A 25725-nucleotide genomic window follows, 5' to 3' on the forward strand; every position below is an offset into this window, starting at 1 on the left:
CATTGTAGCAGTCCACCTGCTTATTTTTGCCTTTTAATGGGGTTGTCCCGCCATATTTATAAATGACCTATCGTCAGGACAGGTCATCAATATCAGATCAGTTGGGGTCCAACACGAGGCACCCCTGCTGATCAGCTGTTATAAGAGGAGGTGGCGCAGCATGTGTCCGTTTTCTCTGAAATCATGACGGTGCAGTGTAATGACAAGTACTCTCTCCATTCACAGGAGACAACACGTGGTGTAATGACCAATGTCGGACCCATGCCGATCAGATATTGATGACCAATTCTGAAGATAGGTCCTTAATATATATGGCAGGACAACCTGTTTAATTAAAAAAAATTATTCAGATCAGTTTATTTCCGATGTTTTTTGCAAGTTCCACATTTCCATTTTGTCAGACAAACGAGTGGATTTGCTGTGGATGCTTTTGACTTTTCCATGTGTTAGATATTTTTAGTCATCTGTCTTGTTAGCGGAGGTTCTGTCCTTAGCATTTGAGCATCTTCCATAGAAATATCGGGCAGCAGTTTAATAACAGACTTTGCCATACCATTGTAATTTGTGCTTGGTGTCGGGAATTGCAGGCAGACAGCAATTCTAAAGAACAGAGCCGACTTTGATTGCCTCGCTTCTTTATTGTGCAGCCAGGCTTTAAAGTCTTGGAAAAACGGAGCATACCGGTAGTTAAGTCTTCTGTGTTTCTGTTTCTGGGGTTTTTTGATAGTTTTTTATTTTTTTAATTTAATTTTTATAGTTACTATTTCATTGCAAACATTTTGTATTAGGTAATATATATGTTTTTATTTATTTATTTCTTCAGTGCTCCTCTTTTTGTTATCATTAACAGAGATATGATGTTTTTTTTAAGACCGGTTATAGGTCCAGCCCTGCCCCCTGGTTTTAAAAGAGAAAGTTCAGATAGCGAGGATGGTTCTGATTATGAAGGATCTTCAGATAAGTATAAGGTAATTGGCCGCCTTGGCACCGTTTTTTTGTGTGTATATATATATATATATATATGTATATATGTGTATATATATATATATATATATATATATATATTTTTTTTTATTTTTTTTTATTTTACTAATGTGATGTACCCCGTTAACTATAATTATTGTATTGATTCGAGATGCCAGCCAATCAGGGGATGCCACTTGATTGACGTGCCCGGACATCACACCCACCCCTGACAATCCTGCGCGTGCACCACTACTTTGCACAGGCCAAAGATTGGCAGGGCTGGGAGAGATGTCCAGCCCTGTCTATCAAATGAGAGGGGGGCACTTCATCAGCAGCGGGGACATCACCTCGCAGGTGAAGAACTCTTGTTGATGAGATAAATCGATTTGCTCATCTCCAGTACTGATAACAAATAACAATTTTTGCCATTCATATGCTGCAAAAACACAATCCACTGAATAGTTATGACACTGACTTGCATAGTATGGCGCCACCTATTGTTCAAAGTGTATAGCGATGTGCACATCCACCTAATCGGCTAATTACTAGTGGACACCCATGCTTAATCATTCCTCCTACAGTCAGGTCTCTGCATAGTGATCCTCCTTACTACAGAGGAGCTAATAGAAATACTTTTGCCTGCTTCTTAGAGAAATGAAAGAGCCTCTGCAGTAACATGGCAGTATAGCTGAGAAGATTCCTGCTTCAGTGGAAGTAAGAAGGGACTATCTTGTGAGCAGCCAGAGGGAGAAGGAGACTGGTTCTGTTTAGCAGATTAGCTGTAGCACCAATGGGGACTCTTGGAAGCTAAAAATAATAATACAGGGTGTTTTATGCAAGAACAGGCTCGGACTGGCCCACAGGGGTACAGGGGAATCCCCCGGTGGGCCCCTGAGCAAGGTGGGCCCCTAGTCTCCCACCCCCTGCACAAGTGGCACATAACACAGTAGACTTACTGCACTACATATATATATATTCTATGTACAGCACCTCAACCAGCCTATGTTCATATAAAAAAAACTTGCTAGATTATTTATTATATTTGAATGTATCCGTACGGTGGGCCCCCAAAATAAATTTTACTGGTGGGCCCTAGGTACCCCAGTCCGACACTGCAAGAACCACTGGTAGATTACATAAAAAACAGCTATTAAATGTTTTTTTCCCAGAATCAACATTTAAAAACATAAATGTCTGATTGCTGGTAGCCCCACTGCTGGGACTCTAATAGTGGTCCTAAATCCCCCATTGCTTCTCACTGTCACTCAGCACATCAGTCCCATAGACGTGGCATGGCAGTGCACACGCACGACCGATGTAACATTCAAACTACTTCTCGCTGCAGCCAGACAATGGGGTGCAATGGATGACCCACTATGTGTATATATGAGAACAGAGGCATCTGGTGGGAGTGGCAGCTCTTAATCTTGGTCTAGAGCATTAAAAGGGTTCTCCAGGAATTAAGAAAATGAAAATACGTAAATATTACTTTTGTTCTAATTATATTCCCACATACCTTTCATTAGGTATAATGGCTCATATTGTGTAGGGAGCAATCATCAGGGGAAATAAAATGGCCGCCATCCTATTAGTACACACAGAACCTGTCCTAATCACACAGGAAGGCAAGTTACTTCAGAACACTGAGCTAAAGAGCTGCTTCAGCCTCCTCTTCCTACTTGTCAGGGATTATGATGCTGAACACAGTTGATAAATCTTCAGCTGAATGGAGTTAATGAGGAGACATGAAGTACAGAGGAGGGTGGGGTGAGGTTAATGAGCAGCAGCACTTGTATGCAGTCTCCATTACCACAGTATGTCCTCTTTCTACTTCATGTCTCCTCATGAACTCCATTCCTACAGAGATTTTACTGAAGATCTTATCTGTATTCAGAATCATAATCCCTGGCAAGTAGAGCAGAGAGGAGGATGAGGCAGCTCTTTAGCTCAGTGTTAACATAGTTTGTAAGTCTGAAAAAATGCGATTAGAGGCATTCCGTCATAATAGAAGACTATGGCCAGACTTCTATTATGATGGAATGCATAACTGAATGCCTCTAAAGGTGGCTTCCTCCAAACAATATGAAATGAAAGTACAGGTGCATGCTAACAAGGCTGCAATGCAAAAGCAAACAAACACTATATACAGCAGCACACTGCTCCATGCGCAAAGATATAGACAAACACTGGAAACCGTCCATCTGCTCAGAGCTTTTAATCAAAATGTAATCTAGCTGGATTCTACATTGCCCTGAATTTTGTAGGCCAAAAGAGGTAAGATAGGTAGATGGGCCCAACACAATTTTGATCAAAAATGTGCACAAAGGGGGAGAGTTATCAAACCAGTGTAAAGTAGAACTGGCTTGGTTTCCCATAGCAACCTATCAGATTTCTCCTTTCATTTTTCACAGCTCTGTTGGAAAATGAAAGGTGGAATCTGATTGGTTGCTATGGGCAACTAAACCAGTTTTGACAAATGTCCCCCAAAGATTTTTTTTATTTTCATATAGTAAGTATAGCATAGTGGTCCATTGTGGTTTAGAGAACAAATTCAGGGCCCATTATTTTAAATATGAACTTGTGATCCTGTCTCCTTACATGTAGCCTTCCCATGAAAGTTGTATTGCTTACCGGTATATTATATTTTATAGTATTTTTTACTTATTCAGGTCTTGAAGTTGGAAACAAAAACCACAGTAATTTGACCAACGCACAGCTCTCTTTTTTTCCCATGTTTGGCGCTTCTAATTCCCAGAGCGAGGCAGATGTTACTTGACCTGTCAGTGGATTTTGGAGCCCTGTTCTGCTTCATTTCCCATCTGTCAGTTTGAAAGGCAAAATAGATCTGAGAAACCGAAATGTAAACCACAATAAATTCTAATCTACTGAAACGTACAATTCTTCACCATTTCCACATAAAGCCGTGTGTCCTGGACATTTTCATATATAGTCACATATGTGCATTCCCATAAAGTGCAGATTTAACAGGTTTTAGATTTTATGTATGAATTTTCTTTTTTTTTTTTATATGAACAAGAATCTTCCTATTTCCTTTTACTGACTTCAGACCCAAATTTTCAATTGGTAAGAAAAAGATCAGATAACTGGCCCCACATACTGAGAAATATACAGTGCACTAAGATGTTTTATGTTTTGCCTAAGGAAACAGCTTTATGTTAGTATTCCTCCAATTCCTCCTATTTTACTACTATAATCACCTATGCATTTTTACTATTTGTCTTCCCTGTATTTTACCACCATCTTGACCGATTTTATGGTTTATTCAGTTTTTTTTAAACCATGTCTACAAACCTGTAACTGTTGCCGCAGTTTAAAAAAAAACGGAGCCTCAAAGGAGGCCTGTACTTTACCGATAATGTAAGCTAAAGGCATCGGCTTGTAGTACATATGGGCCTCTTTGCTTAGAAAGGTGCTTACCTTTTTCATATTTTTTGTCTGACAGCTCTGTTCATGCAGAATCCTCATTTGCAGCTCAAGCTGAGTTCACATCAGCATTCAGCCTTTCCGTTCTCTAGCTCTGTCCTGCATGCACGACTTTTGTCTCCGCTTCAATAATCTTCTTCCGAGCAGAAACCTAACGCACCCGTCCTATAAGAGCAGGAGAACGGAAAAGCTGAATGCTGATGTGAACTCAGCCTCACTAGAGTTCTGGGGCAGGTCCACAGCTCTGAACTCTGCCAGTACTTAATGCCCATAGTGCTCACTACCCAACCAGATATATAAGGCAGTATGTCCATAATAAATATAATAATAATAAAAACAGGAGAAAAAGTCATAGTCCATTTACTTTACAGAGGCTGCAGTAAAGGACACTGGCAGGAATGGGGAAAAGAGTTGTTAGCAGGGATAGTAGAGTGATCTCACATCCATCACTCCCCAGACAGTTTGTGCTCTCCATATGTGAGATCACTACCCCGTGTCCCTGCTCTACAGCTCTTCCCCAAAGATCCTCATCATCCGTTTCAATCCTGCATACACGGCCTCTGCAAAGTAAACTGTGGTATTCATCCTCAGGACATATCCATCACTCCCCAGGCAAGTTATACTTCTCACTGTATGTCTAGAGATGATAAAGCCATAGCAGATATACTTTACAGAAGCTGCATACAATAGAGCAGTGGTGGCCAACCCACGGCTCTCGAGCCGCATGCTGCTCTTTGCCTCTTCAAGTGCGGCTCTAGCGGTGGAGCTGGGAAGCAGTCAGACCAGCGCACCCCACCCTCAGATCTCCTTTACTGATCGGGCACCGTTGCTACTCTGCAGCTCCAGCTCGCTCACCACTACGTCCTGATGCACACAGTGTCAGAATGTAGTAGGTGGAGACTCGCCCTATGACCTAGCGCTGTGCGCATCAGGTCACAGTGGAGACCGTATCAGACCTGTAGAGTAGCAGGTGCCTGATCAGGAGCCCGGTGCCCGATCAGGAGAGGTAGGAAATTTCTTTATATAGTATAGTACTGAGTATGGGGGTCTGATCTGAGCATGGGAGGTTCTGATGTGAGCATGAGGGATCTGGGCATGGGGGGGTCCTCATCTCAGCATGGAGGGTCTTATCTAAGCATTGGGGGTCTGATCTGAACATTGGGGGGTCTGATCTGAGCACAAGGGGGTCTGACACTGGGAGTCTGATTTGTGTTGTCTGATCTGAGCATTAGGGGTCTGATTTGGTGGTCTGATGAGCATTCGGGGGTCTGATGAAAAAAAAAAATTCTTCTCTGCTAATGATAAATAAGAAAAAGACCTCAGATCAGATGGAAAAAAAAAATTCTTATTTTTCTTCGCTAAATTCTAGGTGCATCTTATAGGGCAAAAAATATGGTGACTCTTGTGTAAATGTATAGCTTGTGGCTCCTGTTAGTTATACGTTTTTTTTTGGGGGGGGGGGGGGGTTCTGGAGCAGGCAGGCAGGCAAGACATGGTTTATGAGTTCTGTGTAGTGCAGGAACACAAAGGACACAGCCCCACTTCCTAAAACTCGTCTCATGTTTCTGCTGCTAGAGACAGACAACCGGCAGTGAACAGCAACTTAGCGGGAAGGGAGACCCTACGTGGCCAGCAATTTAGGGCGTATTTAGGTGTGAAAGACAGCATTTTTATTAAAAAAAATAATAATAATCTTTTTTTTTTACTACTTGGGACACTGGCTACCAGATAAACGTAACCTGTGTGAAAGTACACCATTTAAGTCCTAATTACTCCACTGATGTATCCAGGACCTAAAATCTGAAAACTCAGCGCTCTTGGGACTTGTAAGCGCCAGATTATCTGACACACAGATTTATAGTTATACATGTTCTATGTTTCATATGTATTAAGCCGTGTTCACACTGCCATTATAGTTCATAGTATAACAGGGACATTTACATAACTGACGTGGACAATATTGTGTCATGCATTTCTATTCTAATGACCTGTAAACGGACTCCTCGAAATGAAATAAAAGCTATGCTAGAGCTCGGGCTATATGGACTTAGGGGGGTCATTAATCATTCTGAAATACGCCTAATTTAGGCATATTTCAGGCGCATCACAATCTGCAACTTCTCCCCACTCACTCCAGGTCTAAAATTGTGGGCAGGGAAGGGGATAGGCCGGCAGACCAGCTGTCTTACATTTAGAACTGGCGGAGAATCCGCCGAAGTCATGAAGAGGGCGGCGCCTCTTCATAACTTCGGCGGAACCACCACCAGGCTTTGTCCCTAACGGGACTGAGGATCCACTGTGGGTAAAGGATCTCCTGCCCGGTCGTCACATATACCCAGTATCTTGTAAGGTGGCCAGTCACTGTTCTTCAGTGAACATAAACCAAATGCAGAAAAGCAAAATTCACATCATCTGCATTTAAGTACGGATAGTGGCGCTGTAGTTTGAGCAGTATGCTGTCAGTCCTTTAGGAAGCGCCATATGATGGTTGTCAGTGTTACTACCGTGATATTTCAGATACATACGTACGTCTTCAGTTAAAATGTGCTTCTATGTTGTGAAATTGTATGGTTTTCTATTTTTGTTTTTGTTTTTTGTTTTCCTGCAGAAAGCAGCAGATGATGATGATGATGATGATGTCATTGGTCCATTACCTGCCAAAGGGCATGTCCAATCCAGTGTTGCTGAGGATATTGAACGCCGTGCCTTGAAAATGAAACAGAAGCTTACCTCAAAGGATGTGAGGTTTATTAGTCTCTGCTACAGTTGCCAAATGACCAATATGTTTTCATTTTATTTTAGATAGATCTGCTTTGCTGGTAATTCTGGCTATTTATTTATTAGCACCTTTTAAAGGGAACCTGTCACATTAAACATGGTGTTTCAGCTACACGCAGCATGTTATAGAGCAGGAGGAGCTGAGCAGATTGATATATACTTTTGTGGGAAAAGATTCAGCAAAACTAAATAATTTATAGATTTAAATTCCTGTTCATTCTGGCCTTTGAAATCTAGTAGGCGGTCCTATCAGTGGTTGACAGCCTCCCCTCTATGACTGTGTATACAGAGATAGCTGTCAGTCACTGATTGAAGTCGAGGAGGCGGTCCTATCAGTGACTGACAGCTATCTCTGTATACACAGTCATAAAGGGAAGACTGTCAATCACTGATAGGACCGCCTCCTGGACTTCAAAGGCCAGCATGAACAGGAATATCAAAGAATGAAATCCAAGTTATACTGAATCTTCTCCCACAGAACTGTATATCAATTTGCTCAGCTCCTTCTGCTCTATAACCCGCTGCCTGCATATTACATTGCACTTTCATGGTGACAGGTTCCCTTTAACTTTCAGGTGCTGTACATACAAAATACAGAGCAGTATAAATAACTAACATGAATAAGCATAATATAGCTAAGTATGAGACACGTCTTACTGAATGCCAGTGAGGTGGCAGGTCAGAAGACAAAGCTTATAATGCACACCTGTAAGTAGAATGAAGAAGTTGCATGTATATCCTCATCAGAGAGAGCAGTGAAGCTTGGTTTCCAGCACTGTAATAGTGATGACCACTCCTTAAGATAGGGGATCAATATCAGATCATTCGCTTTGACCCCGGCCGATCAGCTGTTTCCGAACAGGCACAGAACAGTACAGATCAATACAATGACTAATTGCTGTGAATGATACTGCAGCTCCGCATCCATTTACAGTAGTGTTAAAAAAAAAAAATAGCAGCCCAACATCATTAACCTGATAAATCACTGTTTTTGGTAGAAGTGATTATTCTACATTTCCACGTTTACTTGTAAGTGTAGTAGAGTAATAGCAGTGAGGAGGTAAATTGGTGAAGTCATTAATTCGATGGAATAACAGCTGTCAATTTTGGCCCACATTTAAAGGGGTTATCTAACCCCTATATTAACCCCCCCTAATGCCCGGACACCTCATATAGGTTATACTTACCCTGCTCCCCGGCACCCGCGTCGCTTCAGATACCTGCACGGCCGCTGCTGTATCTCCACGTCATGCGGATCAAAACAACTGGCGACAGGGAGGGGGTCGAAGCAGCCAATAGCAGGCTGCGATGGGGACGAGCGTCCCTAGCATCTCAGATGACGCCCGTGCGGGGATCAGGAGCAATTCTAATCCCGGGGAGTGGGGTAAGTATAACCTATATGAGGGGCCCGGGCATTAGGGAGGGGTTATTCTAGGTGTTGGATTTATTTGGTAGGCAAATGTTGCACATGTTGGTTGTAGTGCATTTCCATTGGAAATACTGGGAAACATGGGTTGTTCCAGACATTGTTCTGATTTAGAACTAACTTGGATTAGAAAGTTGATTGGAGAAGGAAATAGATATAGAGAAGTTCAGCAAATTATAGGATGCTCAGCTAAAGTGATCTCAAATGCCTCTCAAGTGGCAACCAAAACCTGAAAGATGCGGAAAGAAGCATGGAACTACTGTTTGAATGGATTGAAGAATAGCCAAAAGGACAAAGGCTCAGCCAGTGATCACCTCCAGAAAGATCAAAGAAGATGTGAAGTTACCAGTGAGTACTGCTAGAATCAGAAGACAATTCAAAGTCCCGGTGATGGAAAAACAGACATGTCCTGAAAAGGTTAAAATTTGCCAAGAAACACATTGAGTGGCCCAAAGAGACACGGTGCAATATGCTGTGGACTGATGAAAACAGAATAGTTTTTGGGTTGAGTGGCCGCAGACAGTACATCAGACGACCATGTTTCTCATAAGTGTTGGGCCTATTTATCACATACAAAGGATCAGTTTGAATATGTCAGAATACTTGAGGAGATCATGTTGCCCTCTGCTGAAGAAATGCCCTTAAAATGAGTGGTTCAACACCGCAATAACCCAAAACACCCCAGTAAGAAAACGACATCTTGAGTGACCCGCCCAATCTCCTGACCTAAATCCTATAGGGAACTTGTGGAGTGATATAAAAAAAATGTGGTTTATGAGGCAAAACCCAAAAATGCAGAAGAATCGTGGAACGTAGTCCAAATGCCCTGGACTGGAATACCTGTTCAGAGGGGACAGAAGATGTTTGACTCAACACAGATGTCACACAATTCTCAGAAACAATGGTTATACCACTAAATATTAGTTCATTAATTCAAAGTAAAGTGATATCTCAAACATTCTTTCAGTTTATACATTACATTTTTAAAGAAAATGTTGGCACTGCTATTTTTTTTACAGCTTATATTCCTCTTTCTTTACTTTCTGCAAAGGAATAACACAAACTAGAAACAATTTGCTGTTGTGTTGATTTGGAATTGAATGTGAAGTATTTCCAGGGCATTTGCATTTATAGAAATAAGTTATTATAATTTACAGATTTTATTTGATTTTTTTCAACTCGCTGCTATTTTTTTGGAACACTACTGTATACGAACCATTAAAGGGAATCCGTCATCAGGAAATTCACTGAGAAACCAGGCAGGATGCCTTGTAGGGTGAGCTCGTCTGACTGTAATGCAAGGAAGGAAGCAATGGATGGCTAAGTGAAAGGTGTCATTACAGTCAGCTGAGCTAGTCCTACAAGGCATCGTACCTGTATCACTCTCCTGCGATCGCTCTTTTCCTAATACCATGTTATTACCTTTATGGCCCCTGTCTTCAGAAATGGGCAGGGATGAAGCCAGTACCAGAAAGAAACATGAAGACCCAGAAGCAAGCCAGTGGACCTGACGTCACTGGAAGAAACGCAGAGGGCTACAGATAGGGTCACGTGAATAACATTGTAATCTGAAGATAGGGACAATACAGGTAATATCATTAGTAAATGAGTGATCGCAAGAGAGTGATATATTTGAGAAAATCTGGAAACTCCTTTTAAAGGTATTCCTATTATATGCTTCTCTTTGGGAAAGTATTGGGTATTTTACTTTACATAAAACATGTAAATTAAGCCAATATCTTGTATTGAAGGATGAGCTCAAGAATCCCGCAAGAGAGTCTTGGATGACTGAGCTTCCTCCAGAATTGACTAACTTTGGCCTGGGACCGAGAACATTTAAGAGAAGAACTAATGAACGTTCCAAGGATAGGTCGGATTGGACAGATACCCCTGCTGACAGGGAGAAGAAAGTAAGGGTGAGTATTTCAATGTTGAATAGAAAGTATTTTCTTTTAATACATACATTTTTAGTTAAATGGGTTCGCCAATACTACATTATGGCTCATCATTAAAATAGACCTTAAATTTCGGAATGGTGGGGGTCTGACCTCACACTGACACCTATCAGCTATATTGTCCCAGCGCTGGAACTATACAGTGGACAGAGCTGGAGGCATAAGATTTCATCCACTGTGTAGGGGCCGCGCCCGAGTACTGGAGCTTGGCTCTCATGTAAGTGAATAAGTGGTGACCTCAGTATGTCAGTCAAGATAGGTTATCGATGGGTGTCTGGTGCTACCACCGTACAGCTGTTTCGGACAGCCACCGGAGCCGGGCACTATAGAGGGGACAGAAAGCTACATCCACTATGTCATTTCAATCGCTGGTGGCTTTACAAAGCAGCTAATCGGTGGTAGTGTCAGACACCAACTGATCAGTAACGAAGTACCAGAAAACCCCTTTAATTGTGTATTAGATATGACTGTTACACCTGTACATCTAAGGATGTTAGGTGAAATTTCAGGAGCTGTGCGCATGTTTTACTGGCCCCTAATCTTCTTTTTTTTTTTTTTTTTTTTTTTTTCTGTTGAGGTTTATAGACTTATGTTCTTACAAAGATTCAGCCTTAGAAAAAAAGTACATTTTACAAGACTGCGCGTTGATTGGGAGAAAACCTCTAAGTTTAAACCATCCACTACAATATATATAGGTAAGACATCACTACGATATATATAGGTAAGACATCAGGATCACAAGTGTCCTCTTCCTCCAGACACCCTGTGAAATATCCGAGATGGCACTGATAGTGAAGTACTATATTTGCTGATCCTACGCACTCGTGTGAATATACTCACAGCCACAGATGAACATGCAGGCACATCAGACAGGTGCAACCTCCTTGTTCTCTTTCGGTTTTCTTTTTCTCTCTTCTATGGGCTATTCTGGGGGATATTACAATCCACTCCCATAGTGAAGTACAGTTTAGGGCTCTTTCACACTTGCGTTCTTGTCTTCCGGCATAGAGTTCCGTCGTCGGGGCTCTATGCCGGAAGAATCCTGATCAGGATTATCCTAATGCATTCTGAATGGAGAGAAATCCGTTCAGGATGCATCAGGATGTCTTCAGTTCCGGAACGGAACGTTTTTTGGCCGGAGAAAATACCGCAGCATGCTGCGCTTTTTGCTCCGGCCAAAAATCCGGAACACTTGCCGCAAGGCCGGATCCGGAATTAATGCCCATTGAAAGGCATTGATCCGGATCCGGCCTTAAGCTAAACGTCGTTTCGGCGCATTGCCGGACCCGACATTTAGCTTTTTCTGAATGGTTACCATGGCTTCCAGGACGCTAAAGTCCTGTTTGCCATGGTAAAGTGTAACGGGGAGCAGCATACTTATCGTCCGTGCGGCTCCCCGGGCGCTCCGGAGTGACGTCAGGGCGCCCCAAGCGCATGGATCATGTGATCGCATGGATCACGTCATCCATGTGCATGGGGCGCTCTGACGTCATTCTGGAGCGCCCCGGGAGCCGCACGGACTGTAAGTATAACGCTCCCCCGCTCCCCGCTCCTACTATGGCAACCAGGACTTTAATAGCGTCCTGGGTGCCATAGTAACACTGAACGCATTTGGAAGACGGTTCCGTCTTCAAATGCTTTCAGTACACTTGCGTTTTTCCGGATCCGGAGTGTAATTCCTGCAAGTGGAGTACACGCTGGATCCGGACAACGCAAGTGTGAAAGAGGCCTTACAAAGTTAGCATAAAATTCATTTTTATTATACTCACAAACGTCCATAAAAACAGGCACATAAATTTAAAACAACCGTCCCGGGTTTCGCTCCAAGCTTCGTCAGGGGCGTACACCTGAAATTCTATCCTCAATCTTTTTAAATATCCTTACAACCCCCTTCCCCCATTTGGCCTGCTAACCCTTCATTTTGCTCATAACGAATACCTTAAAACCTTCATAAAATGACCACTTTCATTCAGAAATGCTCAGGAGTCTGACGTGGTATCAGGTGGTTCTGAAACCACGTGAGACTCCTGAGCATTTCTGAATGAAAACTTTCATGTATGAATGGAGACGAGTAACCAAGGATGTGTGAAAAAATGAAAAAGAATACTGGAAGAAAATAGTATATATTTCTACTGACCTTTTGTGGATTAGGTAGTGGTCATTTTATGAAGGTTTTAAGGTATTCGTTATGAGCAAAATGAAGGGTTAGCAGGCCAAATGGGAAAGGGGGTTGTAAGGATATTTAAAGATTGAGGATAGAATTTCAGGTGTACGCCCCTGACGAAGCTTGAAGCGAAACCCGGGTAGGGCAGAATCGTGGGTCGGTTGTTTTAATTTATGTGCCTGTTTTTATGGACGCTTGTGAGTATAATAAAAATGAATTTTATGCTAACTTGGTAAACTGTACTTCACTATGGGAGTGGATTGTAATATTCCCCAGAATAGCCCATAGAAGAGAGAAAAAGAAAACCGAAAGAGAACAAGGAGGTTGCACCTGTCTGATGTGCCTGCATGTTCATCTGTGGCTGTGAGTATATTCACACGAGTGCGTAGGATCAGCAAATATAGTACTTCACTATCAGTGCCATCTCGGATATTTCACAGGGTGTCTGGAGGAAGAGGACACTTGTGATCCTGATGTCTTACCTATCTATATCGTAGTGATGTCTTACCTATATATATCGTAGTGGATGGTTTAAACTTAAAAAGGTCTTCTCCCAATCAACGGGCGGTCTTGTAAAACGTATTGACTGACTGCAAACTGAACCCACATCACTATTTGGACCTGCAGCGGTAATTGATTGTAACAACGGACTGGAAGCTATTTTTATTGATATCTTAGAATAAAGTAGTCCAAAAATGGTTCTGGCTGATATCCAGCTGCAAGGGCCCAGAAACGCACTATTACTCCTAACATTTTTCCTTACAGTGAGTGCAACCATGGAACTAGGCAGTCACATCTTGTTTTCATGGTTACCGATGTTGTAAGAAAGGTGTTCATATTTGACACATCTCTAACAGAAGACAGCACACTTAAGGCTGTATTACACCAGCCAATTCTGCAGAATGCTTCCTTCCCGGCAAACGCCTGTTTGCTTGCAGAGGAGACCACTGCCATTACATGCAGCAATCTCATCCACAGCATGAGGAGGAGCGATTGTTATGCCATCATTTGTCGCCATGCTGTCTAGTTATTTGCCGGCAGACAATCATGATTCGACTACTTTCAGATTTGCGTTGTTAATTCCGGTATTGAGATCCGGCAGAGGCTCTCAATACCGGAATTAAACAGATCAGTTTTGATTGTGCACATCAGGATGCATCCGTTCTGTTGTGTGAAATCAAAACGGGGAAAAAAACTGATCGGTCACTAAATGCATTTGAAAGTCAGTGGGTGCCAGATCCATTTTTTTCCGTGTTTATGACCGGACACAAAACCACAAGCTTGCAGTGGTTTTGTGTCCGGTCACAAAACGGAATGCTGCTGGAATGAAATACATACTGATGCATCCTGAACGGATCTCTTTCCTTTCAGAATGTATGAGGACTAAAAGGAAACCTTTTTTTCCGGTATTGAGATCCTCTGCTGGATCTCGGTACCGGAAAACAACAACGCAAGTGTGAAAGTAGCCTTACACAGCGTGTTCTGCCTCTGGCAAATCGTGATCTTTCAGCATGCTGAAAGATCACGATTGCCCGATAAACAAATGTTTGCTCGTTCATTGGGTAATAGGCGGCAGTATTACACTGCCAGATGATCGCTAACTAGCTTCACTACGAACGCTTGCTAGTGATCATCAGGCAGAAAATCAGTAATACAGGGTTTAGATTCTCAGGTTTTAACTGCGACTCCAAGAGGTAATTTGTTTGTATGTAAAGCCTGTATTAGGGTACTTTCACACTAGCGCTTAAGTTTTCCGGTATTGAGTTCCGTTACAGTGGCTCAATACCGGAAAAAAACGTTTCAGTTTTGTCCCCATTCATTGTCAATGGGGATAAAACTGAACAGAACGGAATGCTCCAAAATGCATTCTATTCCGTTTAGTTGCGTTCCCATACTGGAGAGCAAACCGCAACCTGTTGTATTTTGCTTTCCGTCCTGGGATGCGGAGCAAGACGGATCCAGCATGACCCCTAAAGCAAGTAAATTGGGATGTATCCGTTTTCTCTGCCACAATAGAAAACTGATCCGTCCCCCATTGACATTCAATGAAGTTAATGACGGATCCGTATTGGCAATGTTAAAGATGATACGACCGGATCCGTTCATAACAGATGCAGATGGTTGTATTATCAGTAACAGAAGCGTTTTTGCTAAAACCTGCCGGATCCAGCAAAAACGCTAGTGTGAAAGTAGCCCTAGACAGGCCGATCAGCAGTCGATTGTCAGGAGGGAAGTGTTCCCTTCTGACAATCGCTTAATAGCTAGCGGAGGACACCGCTGCTATTACACGGGGAGGAACGATCGCTATGCCATCACTCGTCCCCACGCTGTCTAGTGGGCGGCAGATCTCTATTAGACAACACGATCTGCCGCCAGCAAGCACTGATTTATTTATTTATTTATTTTTAAGCATCAATGAGCATAGTCGGGCAATCGGTAGCAGTATTACACAGCAAGATGGTCACTAGCAAGCAGTCATGTGAACACTCATTAGCGAATATCGGCCAGTGTAATACAGCCTTTAGGCATTGCTTCATAAGCAGGGTAATCTAGTTATGGTAATTTAATATCATTTTATATGCTGCCGGGACAGCAATGGATTATTTATGAAAACTAAAGAAAAGTACGGAAAGTATTGGTTATTACAACAGTGCTGTGCGTTGGCTCTGTTTAGACTTCTAGTATTTTTTGTTTCCATTCCTTTTGAGAAGCAGAATAGTCTAGTTTGGTGAGCTATTCAATCAGGAAAAAAATTATTACCATTGTAAGTCAATGGGATCAAGTAGGATCTCTTACAAATGGATCTTAACTGGCTGCATAAAATGCCAGTGAGGTTGGTTAAAGGGCATCTGTCATCAGATTTGTACCTATGAAACATGGGCTTGGCAGCTGAAGGCATCTGTGTTGGTCCTATGTTCATATGTGCCCGCATTGCTGAGAAAAATGATGTTTTAATATATACAAATGAGCCTCTAGGAGCAACGGGGGCGTTGCCATTGCTCCTAGAGACTCTGCTTTCTCTGCAACTGCTGCGTCTTCTGCACTTTGCTAGGGCCAGGCAGGCATGATCATGTTTATGCTGCCTGGTCCTGTCAATCAAGGTGCAGAGGACGTGGAAGTTGCAGAGAAAGCAGAGGCTCTAGGAGTAATGGCAACACCCCCTTTGCACCTAGAGGCTCATTTGCATATATTAAAACATAATTTTTCTCAGCAATGCAGACACATATGAACATGGGACAGGTGCCTTTAACTGCCAAGCGCACATGTAACAGGTCAGTCTGCTGATAGAAGCCCTTAAAGTTTTCGTATCTGTATTAAGATTTCAGTATGTTTCTGCAGTTTTGTTATCTGCTAAATTAAAAGAACAAAAAAAACAAAAACATAAATTTTGTACACAGATTAACATACAGGTTTAATGTAGTAATGTTCCTTTAACGGAGGCTGGCAATGTACAGAGAGCGCCGCTTAATGTCCTCGGCTCCTGCAGATCTAAAATGACATCAGTACTATGCTCCTCTTTTCATCACTCAAAGTCGGGGAAGTTGAATTCGATTGTAAGGTTTTTCATCTAGATGTAATTGAATGTAGGGAGAAAAATAATTGAAGCTCTATCTGGAAGTGATGAAGCAGCGAAGTGATGAGCGTTCATTAATCCCGCACACTTGAGCTGGGGCTTAACATAACAAGTTGACTGAAGGTTTATTCTACCAAGAAAAGTTTGCTAACAAGCTCTGTAAGCCAGTCTTGTATAATTGTGTGTGCGCCAGGATCCGCGACTCATTCTCTCAGTCATTTGAAACGGCGGAAGCTTTTGCCCAAATTTGCCTGGTTCTATAGGAGACCAAATGTAAAATGTGGGATCAAAACCACTCCAAAGTATACTGGTATAATAAGGTCAAGTTCAAAAGTAAACTTGCAGATGCTATGCGTGTGCACCTAGCCCTGCCTGCAATGGCTTGTAATAAATCCAATAAAGCTGCCCTTTGTTACTGGATATGGCAATCGGCCCTTTCGTGGTCTTTATGAAATGGTGTGCTTTTTCTCCAAGGCTCCCATAACTGAATGTGGTTTAAGGTGGCTCATAGAGTGTTATAGGCCTGGCACTGCTCTCTAGGATAAAAAAAATAAAGAAATAATAAAAAAATATGCAGATTAGCTCTCCTCGAAGAGTAAGAAAGCAGTCTCTGTACTATGTTTTTGTTGCAGCAGCTGCCCTGTAGTCAGTGTCTGACTCCTTTAACCCTTAGGCTACCAGCGCTGTACATGGTATCCATTAAAAATACAGATTGTTCTGCAAAAAATGAGCCCCCTAAACAGCTCAGTAGACATAAGTAAAAAAAAGTTATGGAGGCTCAGAATATGGTGATATAAAAAATAAAAAAAAATCTCAAAGTTTACATTTATTTTTACACTATTTAGACATAAAGAACCTATACATTCATTGTAATCGTACTGACCCAGAGAATGAAGGGCATGGGTCAGTTTTGCCGTAAACAAAACGCCGTGGGAACAAAACCCGTAAAAACTGTGGAGGGATTGCATTCTTTTTTTTTTTCAATTCCACCCCATTTGTATTTTTTTTTTTTTTTTTTTTACCGCTTCCCACAACATTTTATGCCTTAATTAATGGTGGCATTAAAAAGTACAACTTGTTCCGCCAAAAATAAGCCCTCATACAGCTATGTGACCAAAAAAATAAAAAAGTTATGGCTCACGGAAAATAGGGAAGAAAAATGAAAGTGAAAAAACTTCCGGTAGCCAAATTAAAGGGCATCTGTCAGCATGATCAATCCGAAAAATAGGCATACAGCCTTGGTAGGTTTGATCATGCTGATAAAAACGATACCCTGATTATAACTATCCATTGCTGAGAAAACGGTATATTTATTCATATGCAAATGACTTAACTGCAGCACTGAGGGACCGGTCCAAGCCCTTGGAGCACCAGTTTGTACACCCCTTCATCTTTAGTCCCTCCACCATTCCCCTGGATTGACAAGGCTGGACATCACGTTTAGCCCTGTCTTCTTTCACATGCACCTTTCTTCCGGACTCGGCCCTTGCTCAGTGGATCTCCTGCTGCACTCCAAGCAACACCAATTCAAACTGAGCAGGCACCGAGACCTGTCATCTCGTGTCTATGCTGTGTCTCCCGGTCTCAAGATCTGCAGGTGCAAGAAGACAGATGAAAGTCAATCAAGGGGAAGGGGGTAGGGACTAAAGCTAAAGGTATTTAACAAACGGGTGCTCGGAGGCAGGGGCATAATTAAAGGTTCATGGGCCCTGGTGCAAGAGTTCAGCTTGGGCCCCCCACTTTCCCTCAGTGCTTTATGGCAAGCGGCAGGGGTGCACCTAGCCTTTCTACTGCCTGAGGCAAAAATTGAAACGTTCTCAACCTAACCCATTCCCTCCAGTCCTGCTGTTTAAAGGGGTTGTCCTCTTTTCCTCAAGATAGGTCCTCAATATCAGACCGGCTGGCATCTCCCGGCACCCCCACCGATCAGCTGTTTTAAGAGAGGGCAGCGCTCACATGAGAGCTGCTTTCTCTGCTCTGTTCATCTGCTCGCCGCAACAATTGCAGTGATGAGCAGGTAAACAGAGCAGAGAATGCAGCGCTCATACTAAAAAATAAAAAGCGGACCACCCCTTTTAAAGACTTAAAGAAGTTTGGTCATTTGCATATGAATAAATAGTTTTCTCAGCAATGGGGAAATGGATGGTGATAATCAGGGTATCGTTTTCATCAGCCCCACCAGGCTTGTTTAACCACCTCCGGACCGCCTAACGCAGGATCGCGTTCCGGAGGTGGCAGCGCTGCGCACAGTCACGCATATACGCGTCATCTCGCGATGGCCGAGATTTCCTGTGAACGCGCGCACACAGGCGCGCGCGCTCACAGGAACGGAAGGTAAGAGAGTTGATCTCCAGCCTGCCAGCGGCGATCGTTCGATGGCAGCCTGGAGATGTGTTTTTTTTTAACCCCTAACAGGTATATTAGACGCTGTTTTGATAACAGCGTCTAATATACCTGCTACCTGGTCCTCTGGTGGTCCCCTTTGTTTGGATCGACCACCAGAGGACACAGGCAGCTCTGTAAAGTAGCACCAAGCACCACTACACTACACTACACCCCCCCCCCCCCCCCCGTCACTTATTAACCCCTTATTAGCCCCTGATCACCCCATATAGACTCCCTGATCACCCCCCTGTCATTGATTACCCCCCTGTCATTGATCACACCCTGTAAAGCTCCATTCAGATGTCCGCATGATTTTTATGGATCCACTGATAGATGGATCGGATCCGCAAAACGCATCCGGACGTCTGAATGAAGCCTTACAGGGGCGTGATCAATGACTGTGGTGATCACCCCATATAGACTCCCTGATCACCCCCCTGTCATTGATTACCCCCCTGTCATTGATTACCCCCCTGTAAAGCTCCATTCAGACGTCCGCATGATTTTTACGGATCCACTGATAGATGGATCGGATCCGCAAAACGCATCCGGACGTCTGAATGAATCCTTACAGGGGCATGATCAATGACTGTGGTGATCACCCCATATAGACTCCCTGATCACCCCCCTGTAAAGCTCCATTCAGATGTCCGCATGATTTTTACGGATGCACTGATGGATGGATCCGATCCGCAAAACGCATCCGGACGTCTGAATGAAGCCTTACAGGGGCATGATCAATGACTGTGGTGATCACCCCATATAGACTCCCTGATCACCCCCCTGTAAAGCTCCATTCAGATGTCCGCATGATTTTTACGGATGCACTGATAGATGGATCCGATCCGCAAAACGCATCCGGACGTCTGAATGAAGCCTTACAGGGGCATGATCAATGACTGTGGTGATCACCCCATATAGACTCCCTGATCACCCCCCTGTAAAGCTCCATTCAGATGTCCGCATGATTTTTACGGATGCACTGATAGATGGATCGGATCCGCAAAACGCATCCGGACGTCTGAATGAAGCCTTACAGGGGCGTGATCAATGACTGTGGTGATCACCCCATATAGACTCCCTGATCACCCCCCTGTCATTGATTACCCCCCTGTCATTGATTACCCCCCTGTAAAGCTCCATTCAGACGTCCGCATGATTTTTACGGATCCACTGATAGATGGATCGGATCCGCAAAACGCATCCGGACGTCTGAATGAAGCCTTACAGGGGCGTGATCAATGACTGTGGTGATCACCCCATATAGACTCCCTGATCACCCCCCTGTCATTGATTACCCTCCTGTAAAGCTCCATTCAGATGTCCGCATGATTTTTACGGATGCACTGATAGATGGATCGGATCCGCAAAACGCATACGGACGTCTGAATGAAGCCTTACAGGGGCGTGATCAATGACTGTGGTGATCACCCCATATAGACTCCCTGATCACCCCCCTGTCATTGATTACCCCCCTGTCATTGATTACCCCCCTGTAAAGCTCCATTCAGACGTCCGCATGATTTTTACGGATCCACTGATAGATGGATCGGATCCGCAAAACGCATACGGACGTCTGAATGAAGCCTTACACGGGCGTGATCAATGACTGTGGTTATCACCCCATATAGACTCCCTGATCACCCCCCTGTCATTGATCACCCCCCTGTCATTGATCACTCCCCTGTCATTGATCACCCCTCTGTAAGGCTCCATTCAGACATTTTTTTGGCCCAAGTTAGCGGAATTTTTTTATTTTTTTCTTACAAAGTCTCATATTCCACTAACTTGTGTCAAAAAATAAAATCTCACATGAACTCACCATACCCCTCACGGAAACCAAATGCGTAAAATTTTTTAGACATTTATATTCCAGACTTCTTCTCACGCTTTAGGGCCCCTAGAATGCCAGGGCAGTATAAATACCCCACATGTGACCCCATTTCGGAAAGAAGACACCCCCAGGTATTCCGTGAGGGGCATATTGAGTCCATGAAAGATTGAAATTTTTGTCCCAAGTTAGCGGAACGGGAGACTTTGTGAGAAAAAAATTAAAAATATCAATTTCCGCTAACTTGTGCCAAAAAAAAAAAATTTCTATGAACTCGCCATGCCCCTCATTGAATACCTTGGGGTGTCTTCTTTCCAAAATGGGGTCACATGTGGGGTATTTATACTGCCCTGGCATTCTAGGGGCCCCAAAGCGTGAGAAGAAGTCTGGTATCCAAATGTCTAAAAATGCCCTCCTAAAAGGAATTTGGGCCCCTTTGCGCATCTAGGCTGCAAAAAAGGGTCACACATCTGGTATCGCCGTACTCAGGAGAAGGTGGGGAATGTGTTTTGGGGTGTCATTTTACATATACCCATGCTGGGTGAGAGAAATATCTTGGTCAAATGCCAACTTTGTATAATAAAATGGGAAAAGTTGTCTTTTGCCAAGATATTTCTCTCACCCAGCAAGGGTATATGTAAAATGACACCCCAAAACACATTCCCCAACTTCTCCTGAATACGGCGATACCAGATGTGTGACACTTTTTTGCAGCCTAGGTGGGCAAAGGGGCCCACATTCCAAAGAGCACCTTTAGGATTTCACAGGTCATTTACCTACTTACCACACATTAGGGCCCCTGGAAAATGCCAGGGCAGTATAACTACCCCACAAGTGACCCCATTTTGGAAAGAAGACACCCCAAGGTATTCCGTGAGGGGCATGGCGAGTTCCTAGAATTTTTTATTTTTTGTCACAAGTTAGTGGAAAATGCTGATTTTTTTTTTTTTTTTTTTTTTTTTTTTCATACAAAGTCTCATTTTCCACTAACTTGTGACAAAAAAAAAAAAATTCTAGGAACTCGCCATGCCCCTCACGGAATACCTTGGGGTGTCTTCTTTCCAAAATGGGGTCACTTGTGGGGTAGTTATACTGCCCTGGCATTCTAGGGGCCCAAATGTGTGGTAAGGAGTTTGAAATCAAATTCTGTAAAAAATGACCTGTGAAATCCGAAAGGTGCTCTTTGGAATATGGGCCCCTTTGCCCACCTAGGCTGCAAAAAAGTGTCACACATCTGGTATTGCCGTACTCAGGAGAAGGTGGGGAATGTGTTTTGGGGTGTCATTTTACATATACCCATGCTGGGTGAGAGAAATATCTTGGCAAAAGACAACTTTTCCCATTTTTTTATACAAAGTTGGCATTTGACCAAGATATTTATCTCACCCAGCATGGGTATATGTAAAAAGACACCCCAAAACACATTCCCCACCTTCTCCTGAGTACGGAGATACCAGATGTGTGACACTTTTTTGCAGCCTAGGTGGGCAAAGGGGCCCATATTCCAAAGAGCACCTTTCGGATTTCACAGGTCATTTTTTACAGAATTTGATTTCAAACTCCTTACCACACATTTGGGCCCCTAAAATGCCAGGGCAGTATAACTACCCCACAAGTGACCCCATTTTGGAAAGAAGAGACCCCAAGGTATTTCGTGATGGGCATAGTGAGTTCATAGAAGTTTTTATTTTTTGTCACAAGTTAGTGGAATATGAGACTTTGTAAGAAAAAAAAAAAAAAATCATCATTTTCCGCTAACTTGTGACAAAAAATAAAAAGTTCTATGAACTCACTATGCCCATCAGCGAATACCTTAGGGTGTGTACTTTCCGAAATGGGGTCATTTGTGGGGTGTTTGTACTGTCTGGGCATTGTAGAACCTCAGGAAACATGACAGGTGCTCAGAAAGTCAGAGCTGCTTCAAAAAGCGGAAATTCACATTTTTGTACCATAGTTTGTAAACGCTATAACTTTTACCCAAACCATTTTTTTTTTTACCCAAACATTTTTTTTTTTATCAAAGACATGTAGAACTATAAATTTAGAGCAAAATTTCTATATGGATGTCGTTTTTTTTGCAAAATTTTACAACTGAAAGTGAAAAATGTCATTTTTTTGCAAAAAAATCGTTAAATTTCGATTAATAACAAAAAAAGTAAAAATGTCAGCAGCAATGAAATACCACCAAATGAAAGCTCTATTAGTGAGAAGAAAAGGAGGTAAAATTCATTTGGGTGGTAAGTTGCATGACCGAGCAATAAACGGTGAAAGTAGTGTAGGTCAGAAGTGTAAAAAGTGGCCTGGTCTTTCAGGGTGTTTAAGCACTGGGGGCTGAGGTGGTTAATAGGGTTGATCGTGCTGACGGATGCTCTTTAAAGGGTTGGACAAAGTCTATAGGACAGCTACCTCCACCACCTGGCATTACAGAAACCGCTTTCCTTCTCTTGGAAGAGAGCTAATCTTCATTTACTGAATATGTAAAGCTTGGGAGGGGGAACAACAATGGAGGAACATGTGAACGGTTCAGAGCAAACAACTTTGGCTAGAAGTTGTCCTTTAAACAATGCCACACACTTTACTTTAAATGTATGCATCTCTATTTTCAGGAGAAACAAGAAGGCAAAGCTTCCAGCAGTAAAGGTGACGAAGTCCCACAAGTTTCTCACAGAGATAAAAGATTGGCAGAGCAGGTGTCCACGTATAATGTAAGTGTCATAAAATGTTTCTTATTTTTATTATCGAATCCTCTTTGTACAGCAGATTGATGGGGGTGCCAGGGGTCATACCTCACCATTAAGATATTGATGACCTATCCTGAGGATAGACCATCAATATCAAAATCAGCATAGTCAATATGCTGATTAGGGCTTAAGTGCCGCCAGGGGTGGACCCTAGCCCCTTGGTGCACCCTCTGCTCCTTGCTTTCTCAATTTAGCTACGCCTCCTTCCCTTGACTGACAGGGCCAGACATCATTGTGCTCCTGCCTGGCTTTCTACTCCCGCATATGCACTGTTGAGTTTATAATCTGCGCATGCGTCGGTGATAGAATCAATGGCACAATGTTTGGGACTACAGGCCCCGGAAGAGCACAATGATGATGCCTGGCCCTGCCATTCAAGGGAAGGGCGTGGCTTACTCAGGAAAGTGGAGGCGCTGAGATGGCTACTTTCACACTTGCGTTAGGTGCGGATCCGTCTGGTATCTGCACAGACGGATCCGCACCTATAATGCAAACGCTTGCATCCGTTCAGAACGGATCCGTCTGCATAACAGCTTTTTCAGATCTGAGTTTTCACAATGGTGAAAACTCAGATCCGACAGTATATTCTAACACAGAGGCATTCCCATGGTGATGGGGACGCTTCAAGTTAGAATATACTAAGAACTGTGTACATAACTGCCCCCTGCTGCCTGGCAGCACCCGATCTCTTACAGGGGGCTGTGATCCGCACAATTAACCCCTCAGGTGCCAGGCAGACCCCCCTCCCTCCCCAGTATTAAAACCATTGGTGGCCAGTGCGCCCCCCCCCCCCCCCCCTCCCCAATATTAAAGGCATTGGTGGCAGTGGCCACAGGCTAACTAAAAAACTAGTGAGCAGGCAGTTGCCGGGAAGGAACTCTTCCCTCTTGACGATCGCCTGCTTGAACTGTCAGTGTAATAGGGCCATAAGACTGTCTTAACCTACGTTTACACTGTCTGAGTATCAGACAGGATTAGTCAATCTGCCCCAGTCTCTGTAAAAGATAAATATGCTCAAGTAAATGCAGCATCAAGAAAAGTTACACTCAATATTTTATAATCATTTTTTCCTTCAGGATTCAAAAAGATCAGAATCTCTCATAGATCTTCACCGCAAAAAACTTAAAAGGAAAGCAGACGAAGATGAAGGTAAACCTAAGGAAAGAAGACCGTTTGACCGAGAAGAAGATTTAAAGGTTAATCGCTTTGATGATGCTCAGAAGAAAGCTTTGCTTCGGAAATCCAAAGAGTTGAATACTAAATTCTCACACGGAAACAGCAGCATGTTCCTGTGAAGACAGACATCCATATAAATGTTTCATGGCTTTATCTACTGAGCCCATCTGCCCTCACCCACCCATAGACTTCACGTGGGACGTCATTCAGAACCCCTTCTATCTGCTAGTTCTACAACAAACACCAATATGCTTCTGGCGATTGCTTTTGCTGTAAATATATTGCCTTTTGAATTCCTTTATATGCATGAGTTGCCTTCACCTGACCTCATCCAAGGACTTTTCTCTAATATCAGTAGGTTTCCATTTTGTTTTAATTTACACCTCTAAACTAAAGTCAGTATGAACTAAGCAACTCTCTTGGGGCTCGCAAATGTTTAGATGTATTGAACATACATGACGACCATATATTGCCCCTAGGCATCCTCAGTGAAGCAGAGTACATGGGTAAGAAGAGGAAACTCACCAGGTCTTTTCTGTGTTGACCTCTAGCCTTGTCTAACATCCTTCCTCTATTAAAGGGAACCTGTCACAAGGATTTTGGCCCCTTAGAGCAGAACATGGAAAAGGTACTCAGAAGTCGGCACGTGCTGCATTCTAATCACCTGTAAGCTGTCTTGAGAGTGAAACCACTCTGCAGAAGAGTCACACCGGCTGCTCCCACTCTTGGCTTGGTTGATGTTCCACAGGCCAAGTACACCCTTACAGCTCCAGCTACATCAGGCACATGTGTAGATGAAGCTGAGGCCAGTACATTTTGCTTCGATGCACATGTGCTAGATGCCAATGGAGGCAACTTGAGATGATGTACCCAGCCGGGGGAACATCAGTCAAGCCAGGAGCAGGGCCGATAACAGGTTGGTTGTGGTCTAAATCCTCTGAACAGGTTCCCTTTAAAGGGTTTCTGTCATGAGAAATAACGTTATGTATCTGGCTGACATTAGCGATGTGTTAACGTCTGCAGAACATAACGGTATGCTTTATAACTCCCTGTCTGCCGCCGTTCTTATAAAATAAAGACTTGTATAATATGCTAATGAGCCTCTAGGTGCTATTAAGGCATTGCTTCAGCACCTAGAGGCTCGGTCTACGCACCCTTTGGCACGCCCAGGTCCAGTTGATTGACTTTCGAGTTCTCCTCAGTGTCCCGTAAATCCTGCACTTGCGCCTTCCCGTTTAGTATTCGGCGCAGTGAGTGAAGGACCCGCTCCTGCTGCTGGCTTCCT

General features: G+C 43.2%; 1 protein-coding gene across 1 annotated transcript in view; it reads left to right on the forward strand.

Annotated features, from left to right (window-relative positions):
- The window catches only part of GPALPP1 (GPALPP motifs containing 1), a 50547-nt gene extending 25047 nt beyond the window's left edge, over positions 1-25500 (forward strand). The window contains exons 4-8 of the mRNA XM_040425431.1: positions 872-968; positions 7019-7150; positions 10366-10530; positions 23130-23228; positions 24341-25500. Coding sequence (XP_040281365.1) covers positions 872-968; positions 7019-7150; positions 10366-10530; positions 23130-23228; positions 24341-24559 — 712 coding nt within the window. The 3' untranslated portion in view covers positions 24560-25500. The remainder of the gene's footprint in view (positions 1-871; positions 969-7018; positions 7151-10365; positions 10531-23129; positions 23229-24340) is intronic.
- Positions 25501-25725: the final 225 nt, after the last annotated feature.

This window comes from Bufo bufo, chromosome 3 (genome assembly GCF_905171765.1).
Source record: "Bufo bufo chromosome 3, aBufBuf1.1, whole genome shotgun sequence".
Lineage (NCBI taxonomy): Eukaryota > Metazoa > Chordata > Amphibia > Anura > Bufonidae > Bufo > Bufo bufo.